Below are 27,994 nucleotides of genomic sequence, written 5' to 3'. Positions count from 1 at the left end.
GGCGTGCTAGAATACCCCGACCTTTACATCGACCACGATTCCCTGACAGGCGGGGCAAGCCTAAGCACCGAGTAAATCGTTCTGCCTAGGTGTGCCCATGAATATGTGAACTTCCACTGAAAGGTACTGCATACGCAAGAGGCTTGGTGGGTCCCATAATGAGTATTCGCCCTTGAGCTCTGGGTGCGTATGAGTGTATTTTTTGAGCTCGCGTGCCTTGACCATCATCTCAGACAATCTATCATAACGATGCGCTCGGCAGAGTCACCGACGAGATGGTTTTGCAAACACGCACACCCCGTATCGGGACGGATGTGTTAGAAGCCACCATGAGTCGTCTTTTCCAGACCTTTACCGTCGGGCCAGACTGCGGTATTGTTTTTATCTTCCCAGTCTGCATCAAACTTGTACTCGTGGCCGCAAATAAGTTGTCCACTCCTGAAATCCCCTTCAATTCCACGAGGAGTGTGGATGGTAGATTTGGTCTCCCGGTCAGAATCTAGATGGAAGGAAGAGTAGTGCCGAAGCCTCGTTGAGGCCATGTGTGTTCACAACTATCCTCCGACTATATGGGAGTCGCACTTCTCTGGCCAGCGTACTGGAGGTCCCTGTCACCTATCTACGCATATGATAGAGAACCGAAGGCTCGGTCATGGCCCTTCTGCAGATACAAAAGGAGGTGGATCACAACAAACAGCAGTACCAGCGTTGCCAAGCTTGCATCGCAGGATCATGCTATCAGAAGAGCAACTCTGGTAACAGACTAGGCAAACCCTGCTCAACTTCCCTATCCAACATGCTATCACACACAATAGATAACCACAGCCACATCACATCGTATCATTCATCAAGACGTGATACAAGTTAGTCACACATAGGGACCACACCTCAAAAGCAAACACAACTCTAGATACATCGGGCAAATCTGATTATAATTTGGTTGCAAACTCCAACGCAAGAGTTCTTTAAAAGAATCCAGGGGACATAATTATATGATACCACGACCACAGCGAAACACTGCCTTGAGGGACTCGGGGAAGATGAGGAAAGAAGAAGTAGTAGTAGTAGTAGTAGTAGTAAAAAAGAACATTACTGGTGTGAAAATAACCATGTGCGCAAAATATATCAAGGTCGTTTTCGTGTAGTATGACAATCATGTTATCTCTGCACACAAGGACCAAACCTTCGTTCGATCCTTCCTTCCTTCCTTCCTTCGCCTAGACGGAAAATAAAAACAAACACGATGCGTGAAAAGGTGTTTCCCCTATAGCTGCGATCCGAGAAAATCTGGTCGAGGTCCGTGAAGACAGTGTCGTCTGAGTAGAGTAGCAGCAGCAACCCTTGCTGTTTCGAGGAAGGCCGCCCACTCAAATGTTGCCGTTTATCCCCTTTTCAAATGCTGGCAAGCGTTGAGTTCCGTAAATATCATCAGGGAACACAGAAACCAACTCCTGATTCCATGCAACAATTTACCCCTCAATCCATCTGGATTTCGCCCTCCATGACGACCTCACCAGGGCGGCTGATGCTGTTGCTGCTGCTGCCATGATGCTCTTCTTCGCCCCTTGTGGATATCCGAAATCAAACCCAATGCAACAGTCGTGGCGTCTTCCTTGCGCTAAGTGTTTGGCATCTACGGCGGGCCTATCATGCCTCGACAAGAGAGGTGTCCACTGCAAACCCCGCCCTTGGCCAACTGCTCCATCAATTCCCTGCGACGACAAGGAATCACATGAGGATGCACTTTGAGCAGCAGCCAGCCTCTGACTCGCCTCCATCAATCTCCATCTTGCTTGTCGGACCGTTCATGCCGCCGTTTCCACCACTGTGAGGCGAATAGCCTTGCATCTCCCGGTTGTAACGTCGGATCTCTCGGACAATATCGTAGAAAGCCTTGTCAACGTTGATGCGCGACTTCGCAGATGTCTCGATAAACTTGCAGCCGAAGTTTTTTGCCAGCGTCTCGCCCTCTGCCGTACATATTAGTTTCTGCTCCTCTGATGCCATCATCATAATGAGTCATGCGTGCATCACGTACCTTGTCTTGTTACCTCGCGCTCGCTCTCCAGATCGCACTTGTTGCCCACGACGACCATTGGGAAGTAGTCCTTGTCCTTGACTCTCAGGATTTGTTGTTGAAATGTGGTAATTTCCTCAAAGCTCTGGCGCGACGTGATGGAGTAGACTAGTAAAAATCCTTCGCCCGTGCGCATGTATTGCTCTCGCATGGCCGAGTACTCTTCTTGCCCGGCTGTGTCGAGGACATCGAGCAGAGCGACCTCATCGTCAATGACGCACTGCTTGCGGTAGGAGTCTGTTGAACAGGGAGTGTCAACTGGGTTCAGAGCTTGTTGGGAGTGGTGGGCGGACGAGTATCGCAAGGGAAGCTCGAGATAAAGGACGCACCTTCAATTGTCGGGTCGTACTCGTCGACGAAATGGCTCTGAATAAGCTGGATCGTCAAGCAAGATTTACCGACACCACCTCCTCCAACGACCACCAGCTTGTACTCGCGTAAGAACTAGAAGTGCGCTGCATGTCAGCGACTGGTTGGCAAGTGCAGGATTGCGGGCTGTCATCGAGAGGTGACGGCGACGTGATGGCGACGTGATGCAAGATCAATCACGGTCGGCAGCTTACCTTTGAAGCCATTGTGAATGATGAATTGCGCGGCTAGCCTGGAAACGACGATTGATGTCCTTTTTCGCGTGAGTAGGAAGCTTGGTGCTGCAATAAACCGATGGATGGTTGTTGACGAGTTGGCGACAAAAATGTGTTCGCGGTGAAAGGCTCGTTTTTGCAGTGGAGGCGGAAAAGAGACTCGTCGTCACGGAACAGCTTGCTGTCAAGTGGTTTTGTTCAGTGGGTCCTACAGGTCCAAGTCCCTTTAGACTTCTGCAGAGAAGAAAGTGGAGGCGTAGTGCAGATAGACAATGCAGAGGCAATCTTAACGTCGACCGAGCATATAGAGTAGTGTGACAACTGGGAGCCAACAAGAAGGTCTTGAAGCTCGCTTGTCGCAGAAGGGGTTGGGATTATGGTTGGGATTATGGTTGGGATCCCAGGGTCGCGGTGGCACTAAGTAGGGAAAGGGGATGGGTTCGGCTTGGATTCCGTGGATACGCTGTGGGGTCCAATATACTGCTGCTGCTCAACCCGTTCAAACTTGACGATATCAGAGCCCTCGCAACAGCTGAAATGAGGATTTCAGATATGGGTTGATGGCAACAACACAATTTTACTTCTCAAAAAAAGAGAAATGATCAGAGCTGGGAGGTGGCAGCAGTCGGCGGCGTATTTTTACCTCACTGCACCTAGCGCTACTGTACGAGACCGGATGCACTAGGCAAGAAAGAACAAAGGGGGCTGTCGGTCGTGTGCAGGTTGCTCGACCTTTTTAGCAACGATTTGGGATGTTGGTATCGCACTCGAGAAGAAGTTCACAGGCTGCATGCACTAACAGACAGAGGTGGATATGGCAAGACTGCATTGCATGTTGCGACTGGTTAATTAAGCAATGTGGATGTCACTAGCAAGAGTCGAGAGGCGTCCAACAATTGACAGTCATCCAAATCTGATGATTCCCAAACAGTCGTCCACCCAATCCGCATTGACCTATGACTGGAGAGTACACTTGATTAGTAGCACTCAGTCTGACCAGAAGAAAGTGCAAGGAGGAATAACGCCATCCCATCCATCCCATCTCCCGGCCGATCCATCCCAGCTAACCCAGCGGACGGCGATACCGCAGCACAGCACTCTACACTGCAGCAGAAGAGGGGGTGGGGGGTTCGTGCGTGCTGCACTGCAGTCGAGCAGTTGCGATGCAGGATTCAACCACTCCATGGCCCAACCCAAATCCACGATTTCGCGATGCCCGTCTGGGGTTGCAGGGCTTCCATCCTTGCCGCGCTCCCCAGCTGATGTGAAGTGCACGACGCCTGGCGACGCTTACTATGTACCCTGGTGCACCAATTGTTTGGATGCCATTCCATTCCTCCGTCACCCACGTACGCCAAGGTCACCACCAAAGGAACGATCCCAAATTGCATTCATCGATCTACATATGCGACAAACACATCTCGGCACAACTTTGGATCTCCCTCCAGTATCCAAATTTAGCGCAATCCAAGCATCTAGGCCAAGTACAATTGTACATACACTTTTGCGACTCGGGAGACTGGAAAGCCACGTCCAATGCAGCATCCGAGCACCCGAGACCTCATCTCTCGATCCCTCGAACTGCCTTGCATTATGCTCCTTCCAACATGCATCGTCGTTGTTGCTCTAACACGTGGCGAGCAAGGTAAATAAGGTAGCCTGCCGGGCCTCGCAAAATGCAACCCTTGAGGGGCAAGGGAAGAGCTCAAGGCAAGGAATGATTAGGCCCTGCGTCTGGCTCGTCTCTGCATGGCTCTAGGAATATCGTCCCCGGCATTAACGTAGATAGGTACCACGAAACTACCTCGCCGGATTTTGCCATCTTCGCTTCCATTCAGTTGAACTATTACAGGCAGTTCTCGCATCTGATTTGACCGACGGCTACATCGCTTCGCAAAGCAGGGGTGACGCTTGTCAATGCCGTCGACCCATGTGAACAATATCGAGATCCTCCCTCCACCTCTCATCGCTTTCAGATGCGATTTCAACTACATACAGAAGAGATGGCGGCCTCAACTAGCAAGTCCATAGCTCGATCTTATCTGCTGCGGAAACTTCCTTTTCACGGTTAATACTACTTCTGTTTCAAAGATATGGCCGAGTTAACCTGCTGTTTTGGGAGGGCAAGTGGGATAATGACAGTCGAGACGGACGACTTGTAGCCAAGATGGGCAGCCAAGATGGGCAGCCCAGAGACAGTTATCCACATGCGCGGCGATCTGTGGGTCGCCCGATGGACAGCGTTCCTGGCCCTGAGGTTATTATCGAATACGGCGCATATCATATCGCATCTAGCTGTAGACATGTCAAGGTGCACAATCTGATATCAGATGAACCCAACCCTTGTATATTGCACTTGCTAGCCTGAAGCCTCACCGCAGTTCATCATGAAATTAGTCTCATGTTGCGCTCCTCGTATGTTGCCAAAACACTCAGGCAATACAGCTCCGTTGCATCCCAAACGATCCATGGCTCGGTTTTATACAGGCGATTAATGCGTGTTGGCTCTGCGCCTGGCCCGTCCAAGAAAAAGGCGGTACGTCTCTGTTGCATCCCAATGATATAACTTCTTGTTGCATATGTGATAGAGAGGTATAGGCTAATCGTGCACGTACGTCCTCCAGGATGAGAATATCCATACGTCTGAACAACATCATCCACATCCCGGATCTTAAGACCATGTTTGATATATCCGTACCCGAGCTGATGGGCCACGATAGTCCCAACATACATTACCTATCAGATATGCATACGCCAAGTGTAACATTCGTGGCATTGGACTCGCAGGGCTCCTTGTTATTGATCAAAAGCTTTGCTAGAGTCGTTACAACGGCGACGACTTCGCCGGCAATCTTTCAATATGTCAAAAAAAGGGTTAGGCTTCAGGATAATGGTTTTGACGTACAACTCATGGACCAGTTCCTTGTTAAGTCACATGTCATCTTTCCTTTCTGCTGATATGAACCTAAACTTTGGCCTCATCGAGAAGTAACACTTCGAGACTGAAATATTCCGAGAAATGTATAGGTCTAGTGGGAAGAAGGCATCTGCGGCACGCTTCTGTTTCCTGGCCCTGATTCGATAAGTGATAGATCGAGTCTAACGCAAGTACTTGCTCATATATGTTATTCCGTTCACGTCACCCATCCTAGCTATTATGTTTAGCAGCTGATTGGCTATTTACAGTCCCTGTATATATATCAACATAATTTGCAAACGAGACTGCAAAGGCTATGGGCAATGCAATGCTTCCCGTACTATAGTCGTAACTTACATGCTCCCAAGTTCAAGTACATACGCACGATAGTGTGGGTAGTATGTATACCATTGATAATTATTGGCAAGATAACAGCCTTGACTTTGATTGTCCTTCTCTTTACCCATCGATTCCAGATACATTGAAGAATCCAATCTAAAATTGAAGAAAGAAAATCTAGCCCGATACATGGAATAATTGCTCTACTATATCTGAATAGTTCACGAAGCTCCCCGAGTCTAGCGGCTAGATGGTCTAGTGAAATTCATAGTCTAAAAGAGAAGATCAACTTGATTAACCAGTATCAATGGGATCCAGATCTTACATCGTAGACTTGTTTTGAACTTGAATATAGTGAGACTCGAACCACAGTAGAATTTTTAGTGTTAACAAGGGTCGCAGTCCGAACCACCTACTCGGTGTTGGTCGGTTCAAGAAGATAAATTTACAACGTCCTGCTCTCTTCCAACGCCATTTTCTCACCCAGAAACGCACAGGTAATAATACTATAGCCTCGACTATTTCCGACACGAGATCAGGACACCAAGGATGTCCAAGCCCACGGTTCCTTGTATTAGATCGTTAGCCGATATCTGCTCTCGCTGGGGTTCCACATCCACATCACCTCCCTTATTTGGTTTATACTTCTCAACCTTATTGTCACAGACCTGCTTCATCCTTGCGTATTCACCGCGCAGACATTGGTTCGTCGCCTACCTCGTATTATAGCGGCAGAACTGCAGTATCGCCTTGACAAAACGGATATCAGCATGTTTTCGGGGTTTCCATGGTTCGGATATTTAGAGTTGGCAGATCGCTGATCCAGGTCGTCCAGAAAGTCTAGACCACACGAGGCCGTGCCAGATGCCATCCTGCAGCTGCGAAGTCGAAAACTTGTAATGGGCAATCCCTTGAGATCGGATATGCCAGCTGCCGAGCTAAGGAAAGTATATATCGATTATGCATCTCGACATCTGATCTCGTCAAACATGCTCACAACCCTACTTGACTTGATAAAGCTAGATAGGCCACTCTACTGGGATTATCCCAAGAATCTACCAGCTATCATCAGGTAACGTCTAGACTAAGCCAACTAACAGGGCGTAAGGCAGTCAAATATCGATAGCACCAACGCCATCGACCTGTGTAGGCATCGAATACCTTGATGAAAGCTTCTGCGGGTGTTGCCGTCGGAAGTCTGACTATGTATATTGGAGAAACACGATTACATGGCCCCAGTGATGCGAGTGCATAGGGGGTGTGAATTGTTGTATTGGGAAAGGATGGCCAGGTCAGCTATTCTGGCCTGGCAGAGCTCTTTTATAGCTCTTATCTATCTTATCTCTAGCTATAGGGCAACCCCCATGGGGTCACGTATCACCCAGCTTTCACTTTGTTGTTCCTACTTCATTCGATCCCGGTAGATCCCCATGCTACGAATCGCAACAACATCCCCGCATCTTGGCAATCATGAAAAGAAGAACTTGAAAATGGTCCGAACCATTCACCAATCCATCAATCCGAAGAGAACGAATATTATCAGAGACCTTGAACGGTGGGTATCAAATCCCGCACGGCTGACGTCTAATACATTTAGATCCGGGTTAAGTATACCCTACTAGAGTATGTAACTAACTCTGTTACTATTCTACTAAGAGTGTTACAAAAACTCGGCATTCCTAAAATCGATAGCTACTAACCATACTTATTATATTATTCTGATTAGTAAGCTATCTTATTAATTATTATTGTATTAACCTAGTTAGGTTATAGAGTTAAGAGTCAAGAGTTAAAATTATGCTTAATTTTACCGCTATTATCGTTAGTAAACTCAGTAGTGTTAGATATATGTATCATTCTGCTACTTTAGATAGTCTAGTTTATTTACTAAGAAACAACTCTCCGGTTTGATTAACAATAATTTTATTTAGTTAGTCCTTCTTCTAAGATGCTTGTCGGGCCTCATATTCTAATGACGCGTACTAGGCTAATTCTCCTCTCTCGAACCGAGTATATAAGCTCTAGTTCTTATGAAGTTCGTTTAATAGGCTTCGTAGCAATCTGACCTATTCTTAGTACATAAGTTTCCTAGCAGCGAGATCCCTAAAGTATGAAGTAAGAGTCTCGGTCTAGGACATCCTATCCCAGGGTGTCCCTGGCTATCGTCCCTGCCTCTCGGTCATGTCCATGTGGCAGGCGTCACAGAACCCCGCATGGTTCCCTTGAAGCGTCACTGATCTCCGGGTTACTGGGGTGTTCTATCGACAAAATTTCCCGTGTGACACGGGCCATCGAAGATCAATTTTGTTTCCAGTGCTGTGGATAGTTAATGGGTCCGTTTCGATGCTTTACCCCACGGCGGCCACAGGGTGGGGGTGCAACTCCGTATACGTATAACTAAGTTGTCTCATCAGTAAGGAGATCTTGGACAGGATGATTTGTGCGTCTAACTGACTTGATTTGATGACATTTTAATCCTCTTGCAGTTTGATTAAGATGGGCTCCTTTGGTAAAAATGACGTTGTATTTGCGCAGATGACAACAGTCCACGGGCAAGGTTCACTGGTGGTTCGGCATGGGGCGCGGTAATTTTAACGGCGCATCGTACTGTGTTGCTCCAGAAGAAGGGGGCACTGGGAGGTATTAGCGTCGACTTTAATCTCGGCCAACTCCAAATGTTCAACGTCAACTAACTCAAAACTGGTCATAATTGGGCGTCCATATAGTTCGAAAACATTTGTAGTCAAGTGTCGGCATTCCATTCGGCAAGGCAAGCATCTAATCACGGAGCAACCTCAAGCTACGATGTTGGCACTTCCGGCTCATCGTCCTCCCCCTCGACGGACACGCGCTTTCCTTGAACATTGGTCTCAACCTCCGACACCAGGCTCTCGAGGTAGTCCTTGTCACGTCCCACGAGCGTGACCGAATTATGCGTCTTGCCCCAGCGCGGGTAACTTCCAACCTTGACCCCTCTGGGCTCGACTTTTGTCGCCAGCTCCGTGAGATAAGGCGCGACCGCACTTTCCGCTAGTGGCGTTGAGATAATGATGCGTACGATGCCCTTGCCCTCCGGGTCTACAAGTCGGTTGATGATGAAGGGCTTGATGCCTTCCAGTAATTCCTCGACTGTCCCATCTCATTCAGCACATATTGGAGGTGTGAGTTGTCGCGGGGGTAACTTACAGAGTCTTGGCACACCTGGAAGAATATGGATGTTCCCGTTAACGACGGAGACGGGTACCCATAAGTCATCGCGCGTGAAAAAAACCTGCTTCTTCAAGTCTCGAGATTCGTCAATGGGAAGCTCGACCATTCTCAACCGGGCAGTCTTAGTAGGAGATTCGACATCCCAGCTGAAGTTGGGCTCCGACTTATGGGGCTTGCTCAATTTCTTCATACGCTCGAATGATTCCTCGTGAAGTTTAAGCTGGAGGCCGAATGCTTTGGCGATGGACTGGTAGGTGATATCGTCATGTCTGATTTGGGTCAGTTTGATACTCGTCAAAATGAATGTAGTGACTTAGCTGACGTTGGTCCTATGCCGCCACTGTCGTAATGTTAGCCAGTGTCCTCAAGATTGTATAGTGTCTATAGAGATCTACCTTGTTACCACGAAATCATAGCGATCAGTCATTATCTGTACTGCCTCTACGATCTCCGACTCGTCATCTTCGATAACCTCTACTCTTTTGAGATTCTAAGATGCTTGTGAGCAATGCTGACCAAGGACTTTGGCCCAGACGACCGCCTACCATGCCCAAGGAGAAACACCACTTTGCCATATATGCTGAGTTCGTCTATCTCCCGAGTCAGAAGACAGTACTTCAAAGTTTAGAAGTCAACCGCTGGGAAATCATACATCGACGGTCTGGACAGTGTTAGTACATGGAGACAATTTCCCTTAAATCATGTTCAATTACCTTTCCGCCAAGAACTTCATCACCAATAATCAAACAAGCTGCCGTGTGAATGGTCCTTGTGTTACGTTCGTCTGCAGACGCCATGATTCTCGACAGTAGACCGCTTGCTCTCGAATATGATGCTGTGGAGTTATGTCCGAAGATAGGTCCAGGACAGGAGAGATGGTGGCTGAGCTTGGAGAGTCTTGAGAGCATGTGGATTTGATACTTTACCGGAGTATCTTCAAGGGCGGCAAGTGCGGCTAGAAAGGAAGCAACACAACTTCAAGATTTCCACAAGTCGCAGTTGCAACACATGAGGCTCTAGTATTCAGGGAGTGATGATACTTTCCAAGCTCAGACGATAATCCTGGCAGTGGGTCGATCTCCGATGCGCTCCGCGCTACAAGCTCTATGGAGCTTTCGTCATTTTGGCGGGGTCCAAATTCGGACAACAATCTGTCTTGAGCTGGATTTTGGCCCATACAGGACCCAAGAGAATGTCTTAGGCAACATAAGCAGACGAGCAGCCCCCAAAGACTCACTTGGAACAGGCTATTGTTTACCTGCGATATATACAATTTCGCGATCGTCCAAGCCCACTCCGAGTCCTCACGATGGCAAGTCGAAACCGAATAATACCCCGCATCCAGCTTCTTTACTCGGTCGCGTCGATCGCGTGACTTCAGGAGCAGTCGTTAACGAAGGGAAATACAGAGCTCTGAAGCAAGATTGTACACATTCTCGCAAGAGACCAAGGATCATCTGCGCAAATTCCGCCTGGGCACGTCGAGAGCCAGTGGTCCGCAAGCCGTGATTTGTATGTATGTCTCTGCCTACTCGCTAGTCGCAGTACTGCCCAACCAACCACGAATGCTCCGAAGTGCACAAGCGAGGAAGTCATCCAGCAGAATAGAAGAGAAGCTGACTGGTGGCTCTCATGGTGGACAGACCTAATCGACAAGAATACAAAGGAGATCAAGCAGGATGATGACAAGACTGTCTACAAATCACTCGACGAGATCAGCGACGACTTGCCAGACCACTCCCCTCGATTCGTGCTATTGAGCTACCCCCTGACTCTTGTATGTCTCCATCCATCCATTTTATACGCTCGCTGCTATGTCCCAATATTTATGGTTTGTGCTGATTATGACGGTCGCGCAAAGCCGGATGGCCGCCTCTCGGTCCCGTACGTTTGTCTTTATTACTTGCCTATCACGACGAACGCCGCTATGCGGATGCTATATGCCGGCGCAAAGGAGCTGATGCGGAATACGAGTGAAGTTGGACGAGTGATTGACATTGAGAGCGCGGAAGAACTCGAGGATATCCCCAAGAAGCTCGCTAGCGAATAGGGGGCTTATGCTTATACGTGCCGGGTGTGCCGGGTATGTGCAGAGGATGACCATGTAGAGCGACCTCCAGGTGTTGATTACCAATAAAGGAGGGAAAGCAGCATGAGCGTGTTTCAACAGATATTTCGCAGTTTTGATTCACAAGTGTTGTTTAGTCGTCAGGCGACACCAACTGGGGATCAACCCCCATCTCCTCCGCTAACCTCCTGACCACCCCTTTCAATGCTTTGCATGCCGGACTATCAGGATATTCGTCGAAGAAGCTCTCGCCATAATCACACGCCATGCCAATTCTCGGGTCCAGTGGCACCTCGCCTAAAAACGGCAATCCCATCTCTTTCGCGAGTGCCCTGCCTCCGCCCGTTGTAGCTCTGAATATCTGACTTTCATGCGTGCAATTTGGGCACACAAACCCGCTCATATTCTCAACTAATCCTAATACCCTGATCCCAGCTTTCCGGCAGAAGTCGATCTCTCTCCGCACATCCAGCAGCGCAACCTCTTGTGGTGTGGTGACCATAATGGCACCATCGATCCCGCTCTCTTTCAAGAAACTGTTCACGCTTAAATGTTCATCGCTCGTTCCCGGTGGCGTGTCAACGAGCAGGAAATCGAGGTCACCCCAGTCCACATCCTTCAGAAACTTTTTAATCAGGCCGTTCTTTTTGGGTCCCCGCCAGATGATGGCATCGTCGCGGTTTGGCAGCATGAACTGTATCGACATCACAGAAAGATTGTCGGACATGTAGACGGGCGACCACCCCGTGCCAGACACATGTATCGTTTCTGCCTCGACGCCCATCATTTTCGGTATTGAAGGTCCGCAGAGATCAGTATCCATGATGCCAACATTGATCTCTTCGCGCATCGCGAAGGCGTAACCCATGAGAGATGTGAATGTGCTTTTACCCACGCCACCCTTGCCTGATAGGACTAAGATTTTGTGTTTGATTCCCGACAGACGCGCGGATATTAATGGTATGTCAGGGTCAGGACCCTTCGGTGCGGAGGCGCATATCGCTTTGTTTGGACAGCCGGCGCAGGAGTCTGCAGTGCCTGCTTGCTGGGATTCGGGGCCGGGACAGTGTTCCGGTTCAGGGGCTACGAGTTGCGGCTTGGATTTGAGGGGGTTGGAGAGGACGTCGCCGACGGGCTCCGGCTCTTCGAGGGAGGGCGCCATGGTGGGCAGTGGGATGGAGTTGTGCGCTTCGCAAGGTGCGCGGTGGGGAAACACGTCAGGTCAAGATAAACGATGAGTTGTTCAGCGACAGGTTGTCATAATGGGTTATCGAGGCAGGAGGCAGAGGAAAACGGAACGTAGTGATTCTTTGGATGGGGATTGGTGACCAAAGATGCTCGTGATGCTTAACAATCCGAAATGGACCCTGCAGGATTGGTTTTCGTATCTCCGGCTACGGAAGGCGGGGCAGAAGCCAGCGGCGGATGGCCAGGACCTTGCCACGGGGAAAATTTAGTGGATAATGTCCACCCAATTTGAACCAGCACATTATCATCATTTTACCTCAGGCCCAATATTCGACGCTTGAATCAACAAGGCCACTGCTGATCATCTGCTTCTTGAGTATAGTAGGCAAAGATCCTAGGTAGAGAAATCCAATTCGAAGTTCAAGGTATGCAGTTGAGAGCTTAAGCAGAGGGGTACGACGTCAGTGAGGGGCACAAATCTGCGTTGTATCTCCCCTGATGTAACCGATATGTGACTTTGAAGTGATTGTATGGCTACGAAGACCTCGACGCGACGCGAAGCTTGGACCCAAACCCCTGCAACTTGGACGTGGCTCCCCATTGTAAATATTCCACCCATTCCACCCATTCCACCCAATCTAGATCTCGAAACAACCTGACTGCGGCTCCGCGAGAACATCACTACCTCATGTCTCGAACTGTCGTATAACAAGGCCGAAGTATTTCCAGAACAACCACCAACATCAAAGGTCGATCTCGATAGCGGACAAAGTCATGGTGTCTCCAGGAGGTGCCGCGGCTGCTAGGCCGGCGCATGCATCGTCAACAAACAATGCCAAAGGCCAGCGCAACAGCAGCGGCAACGGCAATGGCAACGATGACGATGCCCTCCTGCGATCGCTGAATCAGCTGTCGATTTCCAACTCGCCGTCTCGCACACCGTCCCGAGCGGCTTCCAGAGCCGCCTCCCGTCCGCCGTCTCGGGCGCTGTCGCGAGCTTCGTCGTTCTCATCAAGACCGCCTACGAATTCGCTGCCCTCACTCGATCGACTGACCATTGCGTCGCCCAGTCCCAGATCTGGACCTCGCAGTCCTGCCGGTCGCCTGTCTTCTAATGGAATGACACCGCAGTCCAGATCGGGGACGCCTACCCTGCTTCGCAAAGCCTCTATGAATTCCTTGCACTCCAATAGCGGTGTCACCCCGAGCCGCGCGCCCTCTAGGAGAGGAAGCAATCTGGGTTCACCTGCTTCGAAGTCGCCACTACTCGAAATGGAGGAAGAACACCGACCGAGGCTGACCGAAGCGTCTGTCGCAAACACTTACTTCAAGTCAGAGCTGCAGATACTGCATAGTCCCGAGTCCACCAAGACTGCCGACACCATCGTCATCCTGCACGACTCCTGCTATGGTCATCGCTTCTCTCGCAGGAAGACTACGAAGGGAAATCTTGCCACCATCGTCGAGCGGCCTGAACGCATCCAAGCAAGTGCTCTTGGCGTAGCTCTGGCCTACGTGCGTCTTGGCGACCGGCATTGTGATGGAAAAATCCCAATTCATCCCGACCTCGACCCTAGCTCGCTTTCTTCGATACCTTTTCGAATTCATAAGACAGACCGAAAGCTTTCCCTCAACTCTTCCGCTGTCATCAATGTTCACGGAAAGGAATGGATGGACGAGCTCACGTTGATGTGCGAGTCAGCCGAGCACAGGATTGCTAAAGGAGAGAATGAGCTCAAACGGCCTGAAATCGAACGCAGCGGCGGCGCAGAAACAGCGCAAGAACTGCACCAAGGAGATCTGTATCTCTGCGCACAGTCCTTAGCTGCTTTCGAAGGTTCTTTGGGCGCACTATGCGAAGCTGTTGATGCTGTCTTCTCTCCGGCATCTCCCATCAAGCGGGCCTTTGCCGCAGTCCGTCCGCCTGGACATCATTGCAGCGCTTCTCATCCTCAGGGATTTTGCTGGATCAACAACGTCCAAGTTGGCATCATGCACGGCATGTTGAACCACGGGGTGACCCATGCCGCCATCATTGATTTCGATCTGCATCACGGCGACGGATCTCAAGCCATCGCCTGGGCACACAATCTACGCAGCAATCGCCAACCAAAGAATGCAGCGGCATGGAAGAAGACCTCGATTGGATACTTCAGCTTACACGATATCAACTCGTATCCTTGCGAATACGGTGATGAACAGAACGTCAAGAACGCCAGTCTGTGCATCGAGAACGCGCATGGACAAAACATCTGGAATGTCCACCTGCAAGAATGGAGTTCCGAAGTGGAGTTCTGGACTCTGTACCAGTCTAAGTACTCTGTCCTTCTTGACAAGACTCGCACCTACCTGCGACGTCAGAGTGAGAAGTTGCGCGCCTCCGGTCAAGTGCCCAAGGCCGCTATTTTCTTATCTGCCGGCTTTGATGCCAGTGAATGGGAGGGTGTGGGTATGCAGCGTCATGTAGTCAATGTTCCCACCGAATTCTATGCTCGATTGACACGAGACGTGGTCAAACTCGCCTCTGAAGAAGGACTCGGAGTCGAAGGTCGTGTCATCAGCGCACTCGAAGGTGGTTACAGCGACCGAGCTCTATGTTCCGGAGTATTTAGTCACCTCAGTGGCCTCGCCGGGAACGAGCCTGTCTTGTCCAGAGAGGAAAGTCCTGTTCCAAGTGCACTAGGGCGCGAGATCGCCCGTAGGATCAGCTCTGTCAGCGGCAGCAGACGAAATACTATTTCGTCATCTGATGGTGATAAGATGAGAGTCCCCGGATTCCCGTACGATCCTACCTGGTGGTCCGGCCAGGAGCTGGACAAACTCGACGCCACAGTAGATCAACCAGCTTCCGAACATAAGCCACTGAAGTATGTGCCTCCTCCTACGTACTCAACGCCTACCCAATCGTTCACGGCCAAGATGGTTGAGTCTGCTAAGGCCAGACGGAGCAACTCTGCCCTGAACTTGGGTCCTCGGCCCATCCAATCTAGAGTGCCTACTCCACCTCCTCCTGAGGTCAATTGGCCTACAGCTGTTCGTGAGTTGAGCAAGTTGTTGATTCCGACCGAACGTCCTGTAAGCAGTTGCACTTGGGACGAGTTGAAGGCGGATGTTGCCAAGAACAGACTTTCCCGCCAGTCCCTTGCTCTGCCCGATGCTGCGGAAACGACGGAGACCAGCACGGCGCCTATTCGAAAGAGCCTTCGGGAGCGAAAGCCTGTCAAGGCCCCTAGCTCAGTTGAGGTTGACGATGCCCCAGGCCGTAGGAAGACAGTGGGGGGCTCATCAATGCTGGCAGTAGATAAGGTAGGACAAACCACCTCCATAGCTACACGCGAGGTCTCTAATTGGATCCAACAGGCTTCCGCTCGTGGCATTCCGTCCCAGGCTGGGCCAAAACAAGCACGACCGCACAGCCGGCGCTTGAGCACTTCTTCAAACATGTCGACTATAACTAATGGCCACAATGAAGCTCCCTACGCATTTGCAAACGCCATTGCTCGGCCTGAAACTTCACAGTCTATACGACCTGAGTCTTCTATGAGTGTCCGTACTCAGGCATCTACCGCACTCAATGTGAGGAAGGTGAGACCGGCACCTGCTCGAAAGGAAAATGCCAAAACCGCACCCAAGCCCAAGAAGGCGACGAAGTCTATGGCCATAGTCGATACACAGCCACCTGTCCCCAAGATGGAACCGCAGCAGGTGGCCAGGTCTGTCAGAGAGTCTCCTGCGCATTCGAAAAAAACCTCTAGTCCTGTTCATGTCCCTGGACCTACCCATGAAGTCCCTTCTATTGTCAGGGAGCCGTTCTCCGAGGCCAAAAGCGATGTTAGCAAGGCTCCCAGTGGTGCAAAGAAGATCAAGATCAATTTAGTCACGAAAGAGATGAAGCAGGCTCGCCAGCTGGCTGCCAAACTGGAAAAATCTGCAACACCGCCACTGGAGAACAACTCTTTCGCTTCTACGGCGCCTGTTGCTCCAGTGCCTCCGGCATCTAATGGGTCTGCTACAGATCTTACGAGCCCTGCCTCCATCGCACCGTCCATCGAGCGTCCTGTAGCCAAAGTACAACCTATTCTTGCACCTCAATTTCAAGCTCCTACATCTGCGGCCACCAATGGTTTGACCAAACACCTAGCACCAGCAGACATCAAACTTCCGTCATCCGCTCGACAGTCTCCTGATCTAGAGACACCGAGCTTCGACAATAAACACCCCACCCCTCCTGCGTCCTCTCCAGCTCTTCCAGCCGCTGATCCGATGGACACGGAACTCTTTGTGCATTACCAACCTGCGGGACCACAAGCTTCCCCCGTTCGTCAGACCGCACCTCTTCAGTGGCTGCCTGCCAACGTGGCTGAGACGCCTCAGCAATTTAAGAGAGGGCATCAGTTCACGGCTAAGTCGGCCATCCCCTTCGCCCCTGGTACAGTTCAAGAGACTCGTTCCATGACCAAGGAGAAGACTTCTACTGTGAATGGCCCGTTACAACCCGTTGCGGAGCCAAAGGCGATTGATGTGGATATGTGGGAGATCCCTGAGACGCCTCAGTAGGAAATGCAAACCACCCACCTACCTACTGGCACATCTGCCTGTAGCGCTTGCCTTTCCTTGCTAACATTCTCCGTACACTTAACACCGCCATTTTTTTTCTCTCGTCTGCACGTCTCTGTAAAGCCGAAACCTCAGAGGAATAAGTGTCACATACACACACGGCGTGGTAAAGGAGAATGTGGAACCCGACCAATCAATCATGCAAGCCCATGCATTATCGTAGGACACACTAACCCATCAAAAGAGAGACACGGCTAATCAATCCCTATTTGGCGTTCTGGAATTTTTTTGTTTGGCTGTCTTGTCTGGAATATTGTAAGGATCTTGGGAACCAGAATCCCCCGTCCTATTTTAGAATTTGTCCGAGGCAATACGTATTTTTGCGTCTGTTCAACTAATCCCGATGATACCCTTTCCTTTCCTTTTCGACTCTTTTGCGCGGATGGTGGCCGCAAGCAGATAGCTCATCTGCCTGCCTGCCTGCTTCGCGGGTAGATGATTAATTTGGTTGAGAGCTGTAGACAGTAATACAGAGATAATGCATATAAAGTCGTCGTAGTTGAAAATATGTGACACGCTTGTGGGGTGATGCTGGCGGAAGACTACGTTACCGTGATTGATTTCATACATCTCTGATGGGTGGAGCCGGGTTGGAAACTGCTGAGACCATGCTTTCAGACAGAGTAGAACCAAGGCCATAGACTATATCTGAGACTAAAAAAATACAAAATATGGTAAATAGCCTCTCCTCGAGTTCCATATGCTTGTAATCCAGGAAGGCCAGAAGGCTACTTTCTTCGCTCCCCTTTAATAAACTTGATACTGGCTTGCCAAGGATATAACAGAGGCAGAAAATAGCCTGAACCACACAAGGTGAAAATTTATGAGATGATGCGTTTGCTAGAATTTCTAGAACTGTACTCGATCATTGTCACTAGGTCACTTGCTAAATAAGTTGTGAACTCGTCGAAATGGCCGGAAGCATTCATAGACAACAGAGGGATGGATTGTTGTGATTTAAGCATACGGGAGACATAGCAAACTTATTCGACCTTGACATATATACAAGAAACTGTATCATATACGACACCTTATACTAAAGACGCCATTTTCAATACTTATACACTTGATAGCGAGAAATATGGTTTGGTATACCCGAAGACCAAGCACGAATCAGCGGTGCGGCATGTGTACAAGTATCCGCTATCTTGCATGCGGGGAATGCCCTGTCACAATCCGTGATAGTAGCTGCAAGTGTCCGTATAATGTAATTGACTATAGACTTGTAGTTTCAATAGTGGACCCAAATTCATGGTCTCTATATCCAACCTGGTCACCACCCACCGCCCCGACCTAGACCCCTTACAAGACTTCTACAAACGCTGTCTCGCCTACCCCGAGCTCTCTAACCAAGAAGCCTCCACCGCCACCGCCATTGCTGACCATTTGGTTGTCCTATTTTCAGACTTCAACATCAAGTCACGCATCGCGGTCATGGCCCAGCAGCCATCCTCTCTAATGGCTCCAGCACCAGCGTCCTCCTCTGCACCGACATGGAAACCTTGCCTGTGCTCGAGTGCACCTAATTGCCTTACGCCAGTAACAAGCGCATGCAAGACGCTGAAGGTGTCGAGAAGCCCGTCATGCACACTGGCGGACACGATATGCAGATTGTCTGCCTCCTTGGCGCCGCGGAGATCTTACTCGATGCTCGGGATTCCTGGTCTGGGACTCCGATTTCGATCTTGAAACCCGGCGGAGGAAAGTGGGAGGGGAGCACAGGCCATGGTAGACGACGGGCTGTATCATCCCTCTTGATATGCTATTCCGGTGCCCAATATAGTGCTCGGGGTACACGTGATGCCATTCCAGGCAGGAAGTATCGGGACGCGAAGGGGGCTGTTCGCCACGTCGGCTGATAGCATGAAAGTCACACTTCACGGGAGGATTGCTCACGCGGCCATGCCGGAAAGGTCAATAGATCCAGTCATCATGCGGCGAGCGCAGTGGGAACTGCAGACTATTATGGTCAGAGAAACAGACCCGGCGGGTGAGGCCGTGCTGAAGGTAGCGATTTTCTATGCGGGGGATGCGCAAAACGTGATTGGGGACTTAGGGGGCCGGGGATCAATACGAGATCCATCACACAAAGGACGAGGGACAGACCTTGGGGAGGATTGCGGATATTTTACGGGCAGAGAGTGTGGGAGCTATGGCGTCAAGGGAGACAACATTTTGGAACACGAGGAATTACCCGTTGACGACAACGATGATACTATCTCAGCGAGGCTGGAAGAGACGTTTGCGAAGCACTTTGGGAAGGGGAATGGGTAGTATGATAGGGATATTCCGCGGTGGGTGGGGCGTGACGAATCTAGTATACTAGGTACTACGGTGGGGAAGCCATTTGTTTCTTCATGTATGCTGGGAAGGAGGAGGTGTGGGATTGGGCTCAGAGGCATGTGCAGTGTAATCATTTGGCTTTGTTTGCACCCGGTATTATGCCGACGCTGAGGATTGGTATTGATGGATATGCAGCAGCGGCGCTCACGTTGTGACCAAGTTGTGATTGGGCTGGGTCTTGTTTGAGGTTCTGAAGTTTGGATTTGGACATCTTGCCTAGTGGGTTCCTTTTCCATTTTGTTTTTAGAAGTAGTGTGATACTACACTAAACAACAGCAATCAGTTTGCAACGCTGACACATATTTATGATGCGTAGTTCTTGTATAAAAGTCCACAGCAAACATTAGAAGAAGAGAAGAAGAAGAAGGAAGACTAAGCTATACGCTGGGAAGAAACATGCTGTTTCAAACTTCAGGGAAAACTAGAAAACATGGGTAATCTAATTCTTCGCCTATATGCCCTTGCGAACTTACAGAAAAGCAATGGAGTGCTGTATACAATAGCATCACCTGTATATACGGCATAAGTCCTATGATCATTATGGTAGGTCTCAATTATGGATTCGCAAACTATGATATTTGTTCGTTCTACCTGAAAAGCCGGAATGCCTCAGGCTTAGCCAAATTGGAAATTACTTCGTTTACTGAACAACTTAAGTATCTCTATATATACACCACACTAGAACGCTCCAAAATACGAGAAAACGGAGATGGGTATATATATATTTATCTTGATCTTTTAACTGCTGTGTACTATTCTCGTTAGGGAGGTACAGAAAATATGTCACATATGTCTGACAATTCGAATTTGGACGCATTGAAGAACCACACCTGGCAATGAACGTCTTGGAGGAACATATACCATGTTGCAGACTGATCTATGTTCATCAAACCCGTGAGGCTGGGATCGACAGACTGTTCATCCGTTTGGCAAGTGGTTGCGGCAGCCCGCGCGCCTGCCTTTCTACACATTATCTAGCTACGCGTAGAACCACGTCTCAGCTTCTCGTGACAACCTTTTCTCCAGATTTGTTATTCACGTCGATTTGACCACACCTGAAACTCTTTCGATTCCATCGTTCGACTTTGCAACTCTACACACATTTCTCACGAATCCATCTTACGATTCTGCAACTCTCACTTCACCTCTCGCAACCTCTATCTCTGATCTTCATTCAGACAACATCACTGCAAATTTCCACGCTCTTCTCATCTTCTACTCACCTTCTACTCACTATACATCCTCTTCCACCTTTGATTCAGTTGTTCTTGTCAACATACGCACCTTCTACTCATTCTAAACTCTCTTCTACCTTTGACCCAGTTGTTCTTGTCAACAAATACAACCTTTCTCGTCTCTCTCTGTCTGCTTCATCAAGACCAAACACCGTAAAAATGCCTTACAACTTCCGCTCGTCCACCCGCAAGGCTTCCGAGGCTGCCTCTACTCCCAAGCCCGCTTCGCGCAATGTCAACGACCGCGTCACCAAGCGCCAGGGTTCTCCTCCCAAGCCGGCCAACTCGTCTCTGAAGCAGTACGATGCTGCTTCGCCTCCGGATGCTGAGAAGTACCGTGCTGTCTCTGACGAGAACCTGGCCTCGCAGATGAACGTCAACAACTTTGTACAGGCCCAAGCTGCTTCTGCCGCTGTCTCTGGCAATACTGCCTCCCCTACTGATTCTTCCAAGCAGCTTCCCTCAACGGTCCTTGCCAAAGGTATGCGATAATTCCCAGCCCATTTAATGACCTGCCATTATTGTTGTCACCGAGTTAATATTGTTCGCATAACTGCCCAGGCCATGGATGAGAACTCCAAGCTCCGTGCTGAGTATCCCGCTGGGTCTCCCGAAGAGCGTCTCGCCAGACATATTGCTGAAGGCCGCGCTCTAGCTCGTGCTGAAGACCACATCGACAGTCTGCCTCAAGCACACGCTGAGCACCGCGTAGAGAACTACGTCAATGCCCAAGCGCAAACTGAGGCCAATGTAGAGTACCACGCCGAGTCTTTCGCCCAGGATCTCGCCCGCACCGGCCAAGACTCCCCTCCTGAACTTGAACTGGACATCCAGCCCCCTCGCCCAAGCCGCGTAAGCTGGACTTGGCAGGACAAGAAGCGTGGCCACCACCATGTCAGCCGAGACATCGATCGCGTCAACGATGATGAAGAGCACGCCGTCTCTCTTCGTGAAGCCCGTGCAGGCAAACGCCCCTGCCTGGCAAACCGAAGCCCGTCGCCCGAGGACTCTCCCGGCGCTTTGTTCAGAGAAAAGAGCAAGCAGAAGTTGCCCCCTCGTCCCTCCAATTACATGAAGAATAAGATGGAAGGAACCAAGCCTGCGGTGTTCATCCGATACGCCAACGAGCACGGAGTCACCCAGACGCTGACCTGCGCGGATCCAAACGTAATTCCCGCCGCCAGGGTTTTGGTCAACCACCAGCGAGAGTATGGCTCTGAAGCAGTGCCCTCCGCAGAAGATATTGCAGAGTGGCTACAAGTCAACCGAGACGAATTTGTCAGAAGACGCAGAGCTGCCGCCCGAAACTCAGTTTCTCCTACCGCCCAACGGGTCAACAATTCGCCGCAACCCGTACTTGCCGATAATGGCCCTCCTCCTGCTCCTGCCGGTTCGGGATTCGCTCGTCGTGCCGTTCGCGCCTGCCACCATTATGCCAACCACCTGAGCAAACGGCTGCATCCGCTGGGGGACTTCATGATCCGGGTTGGTGCGGACTTGCACCCCCAGGTACGACTGCAGATTGTGGACAAGGAAGATGGGGCGGAAGCTGAGGCTGTGGAAGCTGCGGCCGAGCAAGCTAACGAACGAAGGAACAACCCTACCGATCCTGCTACCCCTGAGCAGTTGAACGAGGGAAGGAGCGAGCTTGCCGCCCCTGCAACTGCCGAGCAGGCGAACAGTAGAAGGAGCCCTCCTGTCATTCTTGCCACGACAACGCTGGAAAGCTATCCCAGTGCTGTTACGACCGCCGCAAGGAAGGCGAGGGCAATTGCTGATAGGCAGGGAGTCGGTTCCTCGTGCCTGAGCCGCCGGGTTGGCGTTGTGAGGGGTAATTCTATAATAGCTCCACAGAAGCCCGCTCCGCGCAAGCCAAGTCCGCGCCTGCACCAGAAGGTCCCGTGCCCGACCCCGACCCCGAGTCGGCAAGAGCCGAGTCATCCGCACCTGCTGGTGAATACCCTGAGCCCGAGGTCGTACGTTCGGCAACAACCATTAAGTAGCCCCGAGGGCTCGCCGGACCGTACCTACGACCTACCCGATTTCGACTCGGATGAGGATAGTCCAACCCGGCAGCAGCCAGAGCAGCAGCAACAAGCCGGCCCCCCACCCCCAGCCACACCAAGCAGGACATTCACGGTCCCCGACTACAGCTCCTCCTCCGATGACGAGGAAGAAAAGTTCGCCGCTTCCCGTCTCCCACCCCCACCCACACCTAGCAGGACCTTCACGGTCCCCGACTACAGCTCCTCCGATGAAGACGAGGAAGAAAAGCTCGCCACTTCCCGTCTCTCGCCCCCGCCAACACCTAGCAGGACCTTCACGGTCCCCGATTACAGCTCCTCCGACGAAAACGAGGAAGAAAAGCCTACCACTTCCCGTCTCCTCCCCCCTCGCAACCCCAAATTTAGCCTCTCCCAAGTGAAGCTCGAGGCCAGTAGAGAGGCCTTGAGAAGGCACATCGCGGCTGTAGGAAGAGCCGGAAAGGTGCCCTCCCCGGCTGAACTTTCAGCAAAAAGACGTTGAAACCATACCACTGGGATAACAATGCATCGTCCGTTTATTCGACTATATAAGTAACAAATTTGGTATCTTTCGAAAGCAGATGAAGAAGCACCCCCCACTCCCAACCCCCTCTCCCTCAACGAGTATCTCATTGTATCCAATCTCAAAAACCGAAGCCAGACCCGGACCCAGTCCCAACACTCTGGTCCTCTGGACTGATATCCAAGTCCAAGTCTAACAATCCCGCATCCGTACCGAAACCCGAATTCGCCCGTTGAAGCACATCACCCATCTCCTGATCTGTAAACGTCAGATCGTCTTCCATTGCGAATAGCATCGGCTGGTCCGAATTCCCGCTTGGAAGAGACATATCCAACCCAGAACCTACATCTGCACTCTTACTAGCTCGAACTGGAGTTGATGATGCAATCCCTCCCATTCCCGCAGTTGTCGTCGATTCGAGCCCTAGCTCGCTGTTCCCTTGCAGAAAAGCCTCCTTAAACCTCGCCAACAGAACTGGATCATCACACGGCGTCTTTTGCATCCCCATAATCTCCCTAGCCCGCTCCCGCATCTGGTCATCGCTAGGCAACCCACCACTAACACCACCACCACTACTACTACTACTCTTCCTCATCTCCCTCTTCACGTACTCAGTCAGTCCTGTCTCGAGCTCACGTGAGCAGAACACCTTAGCAGGCGCCATGTAACGCTGCTGGAAGCTCTGCAGGAGTCGATTGACCGTCGCGGGCTCCGGCTCAAACTGCTTGGCATTTTCGCGGCAGAAGACTTTTGGTTTTGCGTTGAAGGGCTCGAGCGTGACTTTGGGGTTTGGTGCTACGTAAGGGGGAGCGAAGCCCGTGCCGCCTGTCGAGGCAGGCCATTGGATTGTTTCTGTGGGCAGGCCGGGACCGGAGTCAGGGGGTAGGATGCCTACGTCTCGCTTGAAGCGCTGAAGCCACTCGACGTTGTCTGCTGCTGTTTGGTTGCATGGGTCGTCGCTGTCGATGGTTAGTTTTGACGCATCTATAGTGTAGAGATGGTGGACTTACTCGTCATGGACCACCCACCTTGCTTGGTGTTGAATCTCTTCGTCTGTTGGAATATGGCGATTAGGGTTATTCGCAGACATGGTCGAGGCGACAAAGCGGCTCAGGCCTCTGGCCAAGCGACGGTAGCAATTGGTATCGCTCAGGAAGAAGGGACCAGTTTTGATGTACTGTGCCGCGCAACCGGACCCAGCCCCTGCGGCGGAAATGCTATCAAAGCTGTTTCGCGTGTTTGCTGAACGTTGGCCAGCGAATTGAAACCAGCTCGGAGTGTGGTTGGATGGGGAGCCACTGGTGTTTGATATGATGACATTGCCGTCTTGGGGTGCGTGCCCTTGTCTGAAGCTGGCAAGCCATCCTGAATCATCAGCCGCCGTCTGATTCCATGGGTCATCAGACTCATATATTATTATACGGGCTTGCCGTTGCAGATCGTGCGCGGTTGGCTCAAGACTGAGGACCCTCTGAACCTGGATGAACTCTCCTAGTTCCCGCTCGAGTCTGCTGTAGTTGTGGACGGTGGAATCAATCGACTTAGGATCCTTGGACCGCTCATTGGCGCCGCTGACATCTTCACTGCGCGGCAAACGCGCCCGTTTCCGGAAGTCAGCGAGCCATTTGGTACTCCCGTTGATAAGACCAAGTAGCCAGTTGGCAACATCTTCAGACGGAGTGCTGGATCGCCCCTCCATCCACCCGATAATTTTGCAAGCCTCTACCTGCAGCTCTTTGTCCATTGCCGTTAGCCCAAGTAGCGATCCAGCTTTGACGAACTCTTGTAACTCTGCTTCGAGCTCGCAGTTCTGAAAGATGTTGTCTTTGCCGTTGATCCGCAAACTCGAAAACCTTCGGTTCTCTGGCTGTCCTCGAACTGGACTGAACATGGCCAAGCTTCGAATTTCATCAATAGACATGATAGCATCGCGAAGCCACGATGAGGCTCGGTTGCTTGGATTTTGGGACAGAACTTCAGCACCAAAAACGATGCGACAAGCCTCTTGGGTTATCTCACCGCCCGTCGGCCTCTGTCCTTTTTCTTCCGTCCAGTTGGCAATCCAGTATTGCAGTTCCATCTTGAGCAGTTCATAGGCGCTATTCGGCGTCGACGGAGGCGGGGCACCCGCCACATAGGGCAAGGGCGAATTCCTCACGTCGTGGATCAAGTCTGCGAAATCGCATTAGAAGATTGGACGGCGAGGGCGAATCGAATGAGTCTCACAAGGTGGAACCGAATTCTCGACCATGTCAAGTACCGGAGCGTCGAAACCCCAATCACCCTTCCAGTCGGCCATGGTTTTACCTGTTTTGAAGTGCTCCGCCAGATGGTCGACTCGCATCGTCCAGCTATCCATGACAATGTCACAGAAACCGCATCGGGATCGAATTTCGGGAGACGCTACTCGCCACCTATCCATCGACCATTGTAGAAACTTGACGTTGTGGATCAGGTTGAGATGCTGCCTGAGGTGATCCTTCCGGTAGAAAGTCCTTTCCTCGAGCGCACGCTCAGTGCAGTCAGAGAATTTGTGAGATTCGATATGAGACTCGCCAGGGTTTGCCTCACCGCAAAAGACACAGCTCATCAAGCCATTTTCAGGGTTGATGGCCTTGGCACCTTCTGGCGAACAAACCCAGCGCTCCAGAGACAGGTGTAGAGACTTCTCATGTCTTTGCCAATCGTGCTTCGTTCTGAACGTCTCTGTACAGAAAGTGCACTGGAATGTCTTGATAAGTTGCGGAAGCTGGCCTGTTTGCTCAACTCGGTTCGGGGGTGCCCTCCTGCGGCGGCGTCGTCCTCGGCTGTGCGCAAAAGAGGGTAGGGAGCCGAAGGAGCCTCGAGACTGGAGTGAAGAAGCGAATGATATGCCACTTGATTGAGAGATAGAAAAGCTGCTGGCGGACGATTGGTTGCAGAGAGACTTGCCCGACCCATCATCCGAATTGCCAGAAATATATGGACTGTTCCGGCCGGAGCTCGACGTGACGTTAGACGACGCGGTCACGGCCCTGACAATATCCGTCACATCAGCAGGTTCATTTTCGGGTGGCGAATTTGCCCAACGTTGGAGCGGATTCATGTTCTCAAACAACGGTGTGGTTGGTCTCCTCTTGGTTATGTCGATGGCACTGACATATCCTGATCCGACATGAGGAGAGATTGATCGGGTGGGTTGGATCTTGCCCCTGCGGCGAGCATTGGCCAACCAGTTGGTAATCTGAGTCTTGTTGAGGCCGGTCATCTTCTGAAGGCCCTCTTTATCATCTTCTGTTGGATAAGGATGGCGGCTATGAGTAGACACCCAGTTCTTAAGGATCCTCACGGATTCCCGCGAGAACCGCGCACCAATCTTTGGCATGTTCTGGGGTGCAGCCGAATTGGTTGTGTCAGTTTCGGCACCCGGAGGAGGCTCTGATGGGTTGAGAGTTCGGCTCACGACGGCGTCAAACTCGTCCTCGTGGAGGATGGAGGATTCTGGTCGATCGCCCATGGTCGGCCACGGGTTGGCAGGAAACCTGGCTCCCACCTCAGACCCGGCAGTGTTACCCACTGGCACAAAGCTACACTCGCATCGCAAGGCGACACAGCTCGTGCAGTAGCCATTGTATGAACCCTCTCGGATCAATTTGCATTGATAGCCACCAAGGGCGCAGTGGCTGCAAGGAGCCTCCGGAGTCTCCCAGTAGAGCTGAGCTGTGAGAGACTCTGCCATAGGAGCTAATGGCCCATCCATGGCCGCAGGGTTGAAGCCGAGGTCTTCTGGCGTATGGGTGGAATCGAAATGTTGAAGAGCCCAGAAGGACCAGTCATCCCCGTCGACGTCTCCTAGGACCAGGTCCATATTGACGGCACCACTAGTGGTAACTGGCACCATGCCCTCCGATGTCGAAGGGAGGTCTAAACCAGCGTCAGCACCCGCAGCGTCCCAATTAACAAAGTCCATTTCCTCCATATATTCCATGGTCGTCACTTCACATTAAAAGCGTATATGACCCAAGACCGAGTTTCGGGCCGTGCACGACACAACGACGGGCTGCGACGGCTCAGCAAGGATCTGATTGATTGCACCACCAAATGCTGACGAGGGTTTCAATGCAGACGAGTGAATTGGACATCAAGACTAAATCGAGGAGCAAAACGGATGTTTCCTTAATATCTGCCCAGAGAAATCCAGAGGCCGATGTCGAAAGAGTCGTAAAGCCAGGAATAATAGCGGGCAACAATAACTGACCTGCTTTAACCACTTGAAGAAATCTTCGTCCTTAGTCCCGCGCCGTTCGCTGGTGCTGGTGGTAGCACGCAAGGTCTTTCCTGCCAATAACTGAAGTTCGAGGATACGAGCAGGTTCGCCTCGCCCCAAGGAGGCCCCACATTTTGTCATATTGCAAGTGCGCGCCCTTGGGTTGACAAGCAGCCCACCTACAAGGCGTCTTGGCGGAGTTCGCCTTCGGCTTGAACCAGATTGGTAGTCCCGCTGACCATATGAAAGGTGGGGCGCGGGGCGTCTGTACAGCGTTTTCCAAGTACCAATGGGCGAGAGCTACTGCTCTAACGCTGGCTATCATCTCATAGCGACAGATTGTAGCAGTGGGAATGGACCATGTTAAGGGTAAACTGATGCAGAGCGGCACGTCAACGTTTGACCGCTTCGAGGAGACATCTAGATATTCCTTTGGATCAGGCCCGAAGAGCCGACCGGCTTGCGGGTCCTTTGTCACTGGCCAAGTTGAGTTGCTGACACGCAGCAATGAATATTCAAAACTTTATTTGTCGTTATCAGCAAACTGAGCAGATACACTGGATTGAACGTGGTGGAGCCGAGCAAATATCTGCGGAAGAGTCAGACATGCAACCAGTCATTGT

The 27,994-nt window shown here is 51.0% G+C and overlaps 10 protein-coding genes across 10 annotated transcripts; 5 read left to right on the top strand and 5 right to left on the bottom strand.

Moving 5' to 3' along the window:
• Positions 1-1,442: 1,442 nt before the first annotated feature.
• BCR38DRAFT_76585 (ras-like protein) lies at positions 1,443-3,024 on the bottom strand. The gene is made up of 4 exons (XM_040865623.1): positions 2,641-3,024; positions 2,407-2,521; positions 2,039-2,314; positions 1,443-1,970 (listed from the first exon to the last, which is right to left on the bottom strand). The coding sequence occupies exons 1-4, from the start codon at positions 2,650-2,652 to the stop codon at positions 1,729-1,731; spliced, it is 645 nt and encodes a 214-aa protein (XP_040711145.1). The 5' UTR covers positions 2,653-3,024; the 3' UTR covers positions 1,443-1,728.
• Positions 3,025-5,145: 2,121 nt separating this feature from the next.
• Positions 5,146-5,638, top strand: BCR38DRAFT_448046 (uncharacterized protein). Its single transcript, XM_040861195.1, has 2 exons — positions 5,146-5,197; positions 5,286-5,638. Exon 2 carries the CDS (start codon positions 5,287-5,289, stop codon positions 5,617-5,619), a length of 333 nt encoding a protein of 110 aa, XP_040711144.1. The 5' UTR covers positions 5,146-5,197; position 5,286; the 3' UTR covers positions 5,620-5,638.
• A 3,079-nt stretch (positions 5,639-8,717) lies between these two features.
• BCR38DRAFT_353426 (molybdenum cofactor synthesis domain-containing protein) lies at positions 8,718-9,924 on the bottom strand (the record flags this gene model as incomplete). Its single annotated transcript, XM_040856785.1, has 7 exons — positions 8,718-9,046; positions 9,104-9,396; positions 9,450-9,467; positions 9,523-9,617; positions 9,673-9,717; positions 9,780-9,788; positions 9,841-9,924. The coding sequence occupies 7 exons, from the start codon at positions 9,922-9,924 to the stop codon at positions 8,718-8,720; spliced, it is 873 nt and encodes a 290-aa protein (XP_040711143.1).
• A 311-nt stretch (positions 9,925-10,235) lies between these two features.
• On the top strand, positions 10,236-11,253 carry BCR38DRAFT_76517 (GMF family protein). Its single transcript, XM_040865622.1, has 4 exons — positions 10,236-10,439; positions 10,537-10,639; positions 10,771-10,904; positions 10,989-11,253. The coding sequence occupies exons 1-4, from the start codon at positions 10,437-10,439 to the stop codon at positions 11,175-11,177; spliced, it is 429 nt and encodes a 142-aa protein (XP_040711142.1). The 5' UTR covers positions 10,236-10,436; the 3' UTR covers positions 11,178-11,253.
• Positions 11,254-11,328: 75 nt separating this feature from the next.
• On the bottom strand, positions 11,329-12,357 carry BCR38DRAFT_353419 (nucleotide-binding protein; the record flags this gene model as incomplete). Its single annotated transcript, XM_040856784.1, has 1 exon — positions 11,329-12,357. One exon carries the CDS (start codon positions 12,355-12,357, stop codon positions 11,329-11,331), a length of 1,029 nt encoding a protein of 342 aa, XP_040711141.1.
• Positions 12,358-12,927: 570 nt separating this feature from the next.
• BCR38DRAFT_76465 (histone deacetylase domain-containing protein) lies at positions 12,928-17,135 on the top strand. The gene is made up of 2 exons (XM_040865621.1): positions 12,928-15,689; positions 15,744-17,135. The coding sequence occupies exons 1-2, from the start codon at positions 13,158-13,160 to the stop codon at positions 16,938-16,940; spliced, it is 3,729 nt and encodes a 1,242-aa protein (XP_040711140.1). The 5' UTR covers positions 12,928-13,157; the 3' UTR covers positions 16,941-17,135.
• Positions 17,136-18,251: 1,116 nt separating this feature from the next.
• On the top strand, positions 18,252-19,498 carry BCR38DRAFT_500841 (uncharacterized protein; the record flags this gene model as incomplete). The annotated part of the gene is made up of 5 exons (XM_040864826.1): positions 18,252-18,418; positions 18,469-18,508; positions 18,548-18,728; positions 18,784-19,270; positions 19,327-19,498. 5 exons carry the CDS (start codon positions 18,252-18,254, stop codon positions 19,496-19,498), a joined length of 1,047 nt encoding a protein of 348 aa, XP_040711139.1.
• Positions 19,499-22,007: 2,509 nt separating this feature from the next.
• BCR38DRAFT_448032 (uncharacterized protein) lies at positions 22,008-22,405 on the bottom strand (the record flags this gene model as incomplete). Its single annotated transcript, XM_040861194.1, has 1 exon — positions 22,008-22,405. Exon 1 carries the CDS (start codon positions 22,279-22,281, stop codon positions 22,009-22,011), a length of 273 nt encoding a protein of 90 aa, XP_040711138.1. The 5' UTR covers positions 22,282-22,405.
• Positions 22,406-22,795: 390 nt separating this feature from the next.
• Positions 22,796-23,135, top strand: BCR38DRAFT_448031 (uncharacterized protein). Its single transcript, XM_040861193.1, has one exon. It carries the CDS (start codon positions 22,833-22,835, stop codon positions 23,001-23,003), a length of 171 nt encoding a protein of 56 aa, XP_040711137.1. The 5' UTR covers positions 22,796-22,832; the 3' UTR covers positions 23,004-23,135.
• A 111-nt stretch (positions 23,136-23,246) lies between these two features.
• BCR38DRAFT_353751 (uncharacterized protein) lies at positions 23,247-27,083 on the bottom strand (the record flags this gene model as incomplete). Its single annotated transcript, XM_040856812.1, has 3 exons — positions 23,247-24,084; positions 24,136-25,297; positions 25,352-27,083. The coding sequence occupies 3 exons, from the start codon at positions 27,081-27,083 to the stop codon at positions 23,247-23,249; spliced, it is 3,732 nt and encodes a 1,243-aa protein (XP_040711136.1).
• Between the last annotated feature and the right edge of the window lie 911 nt (positions 27,084-27,994).

This window comes from Pseudomassariella vexata (genome assembly GCF_002105095.1).
Source record: "Pseudomassariella vexata strain CBS 129021 chromosome Unknown BCR38scaffold_17, whole genome shotgun sequence".
In the NCBI taxonomy this organism is placed as follows: Eukaryota; Fungi; Ascomycota; class Sordariomycetes; order Amphisphaeriales; family Pseudomassariaceae; genus Pseudomassariella; species Pseudomassariella vexata.
Note: the sequence above shows the minus strand (reverse complement) of the source record. Positions and strands in the feature narration are given on the sequence as shown.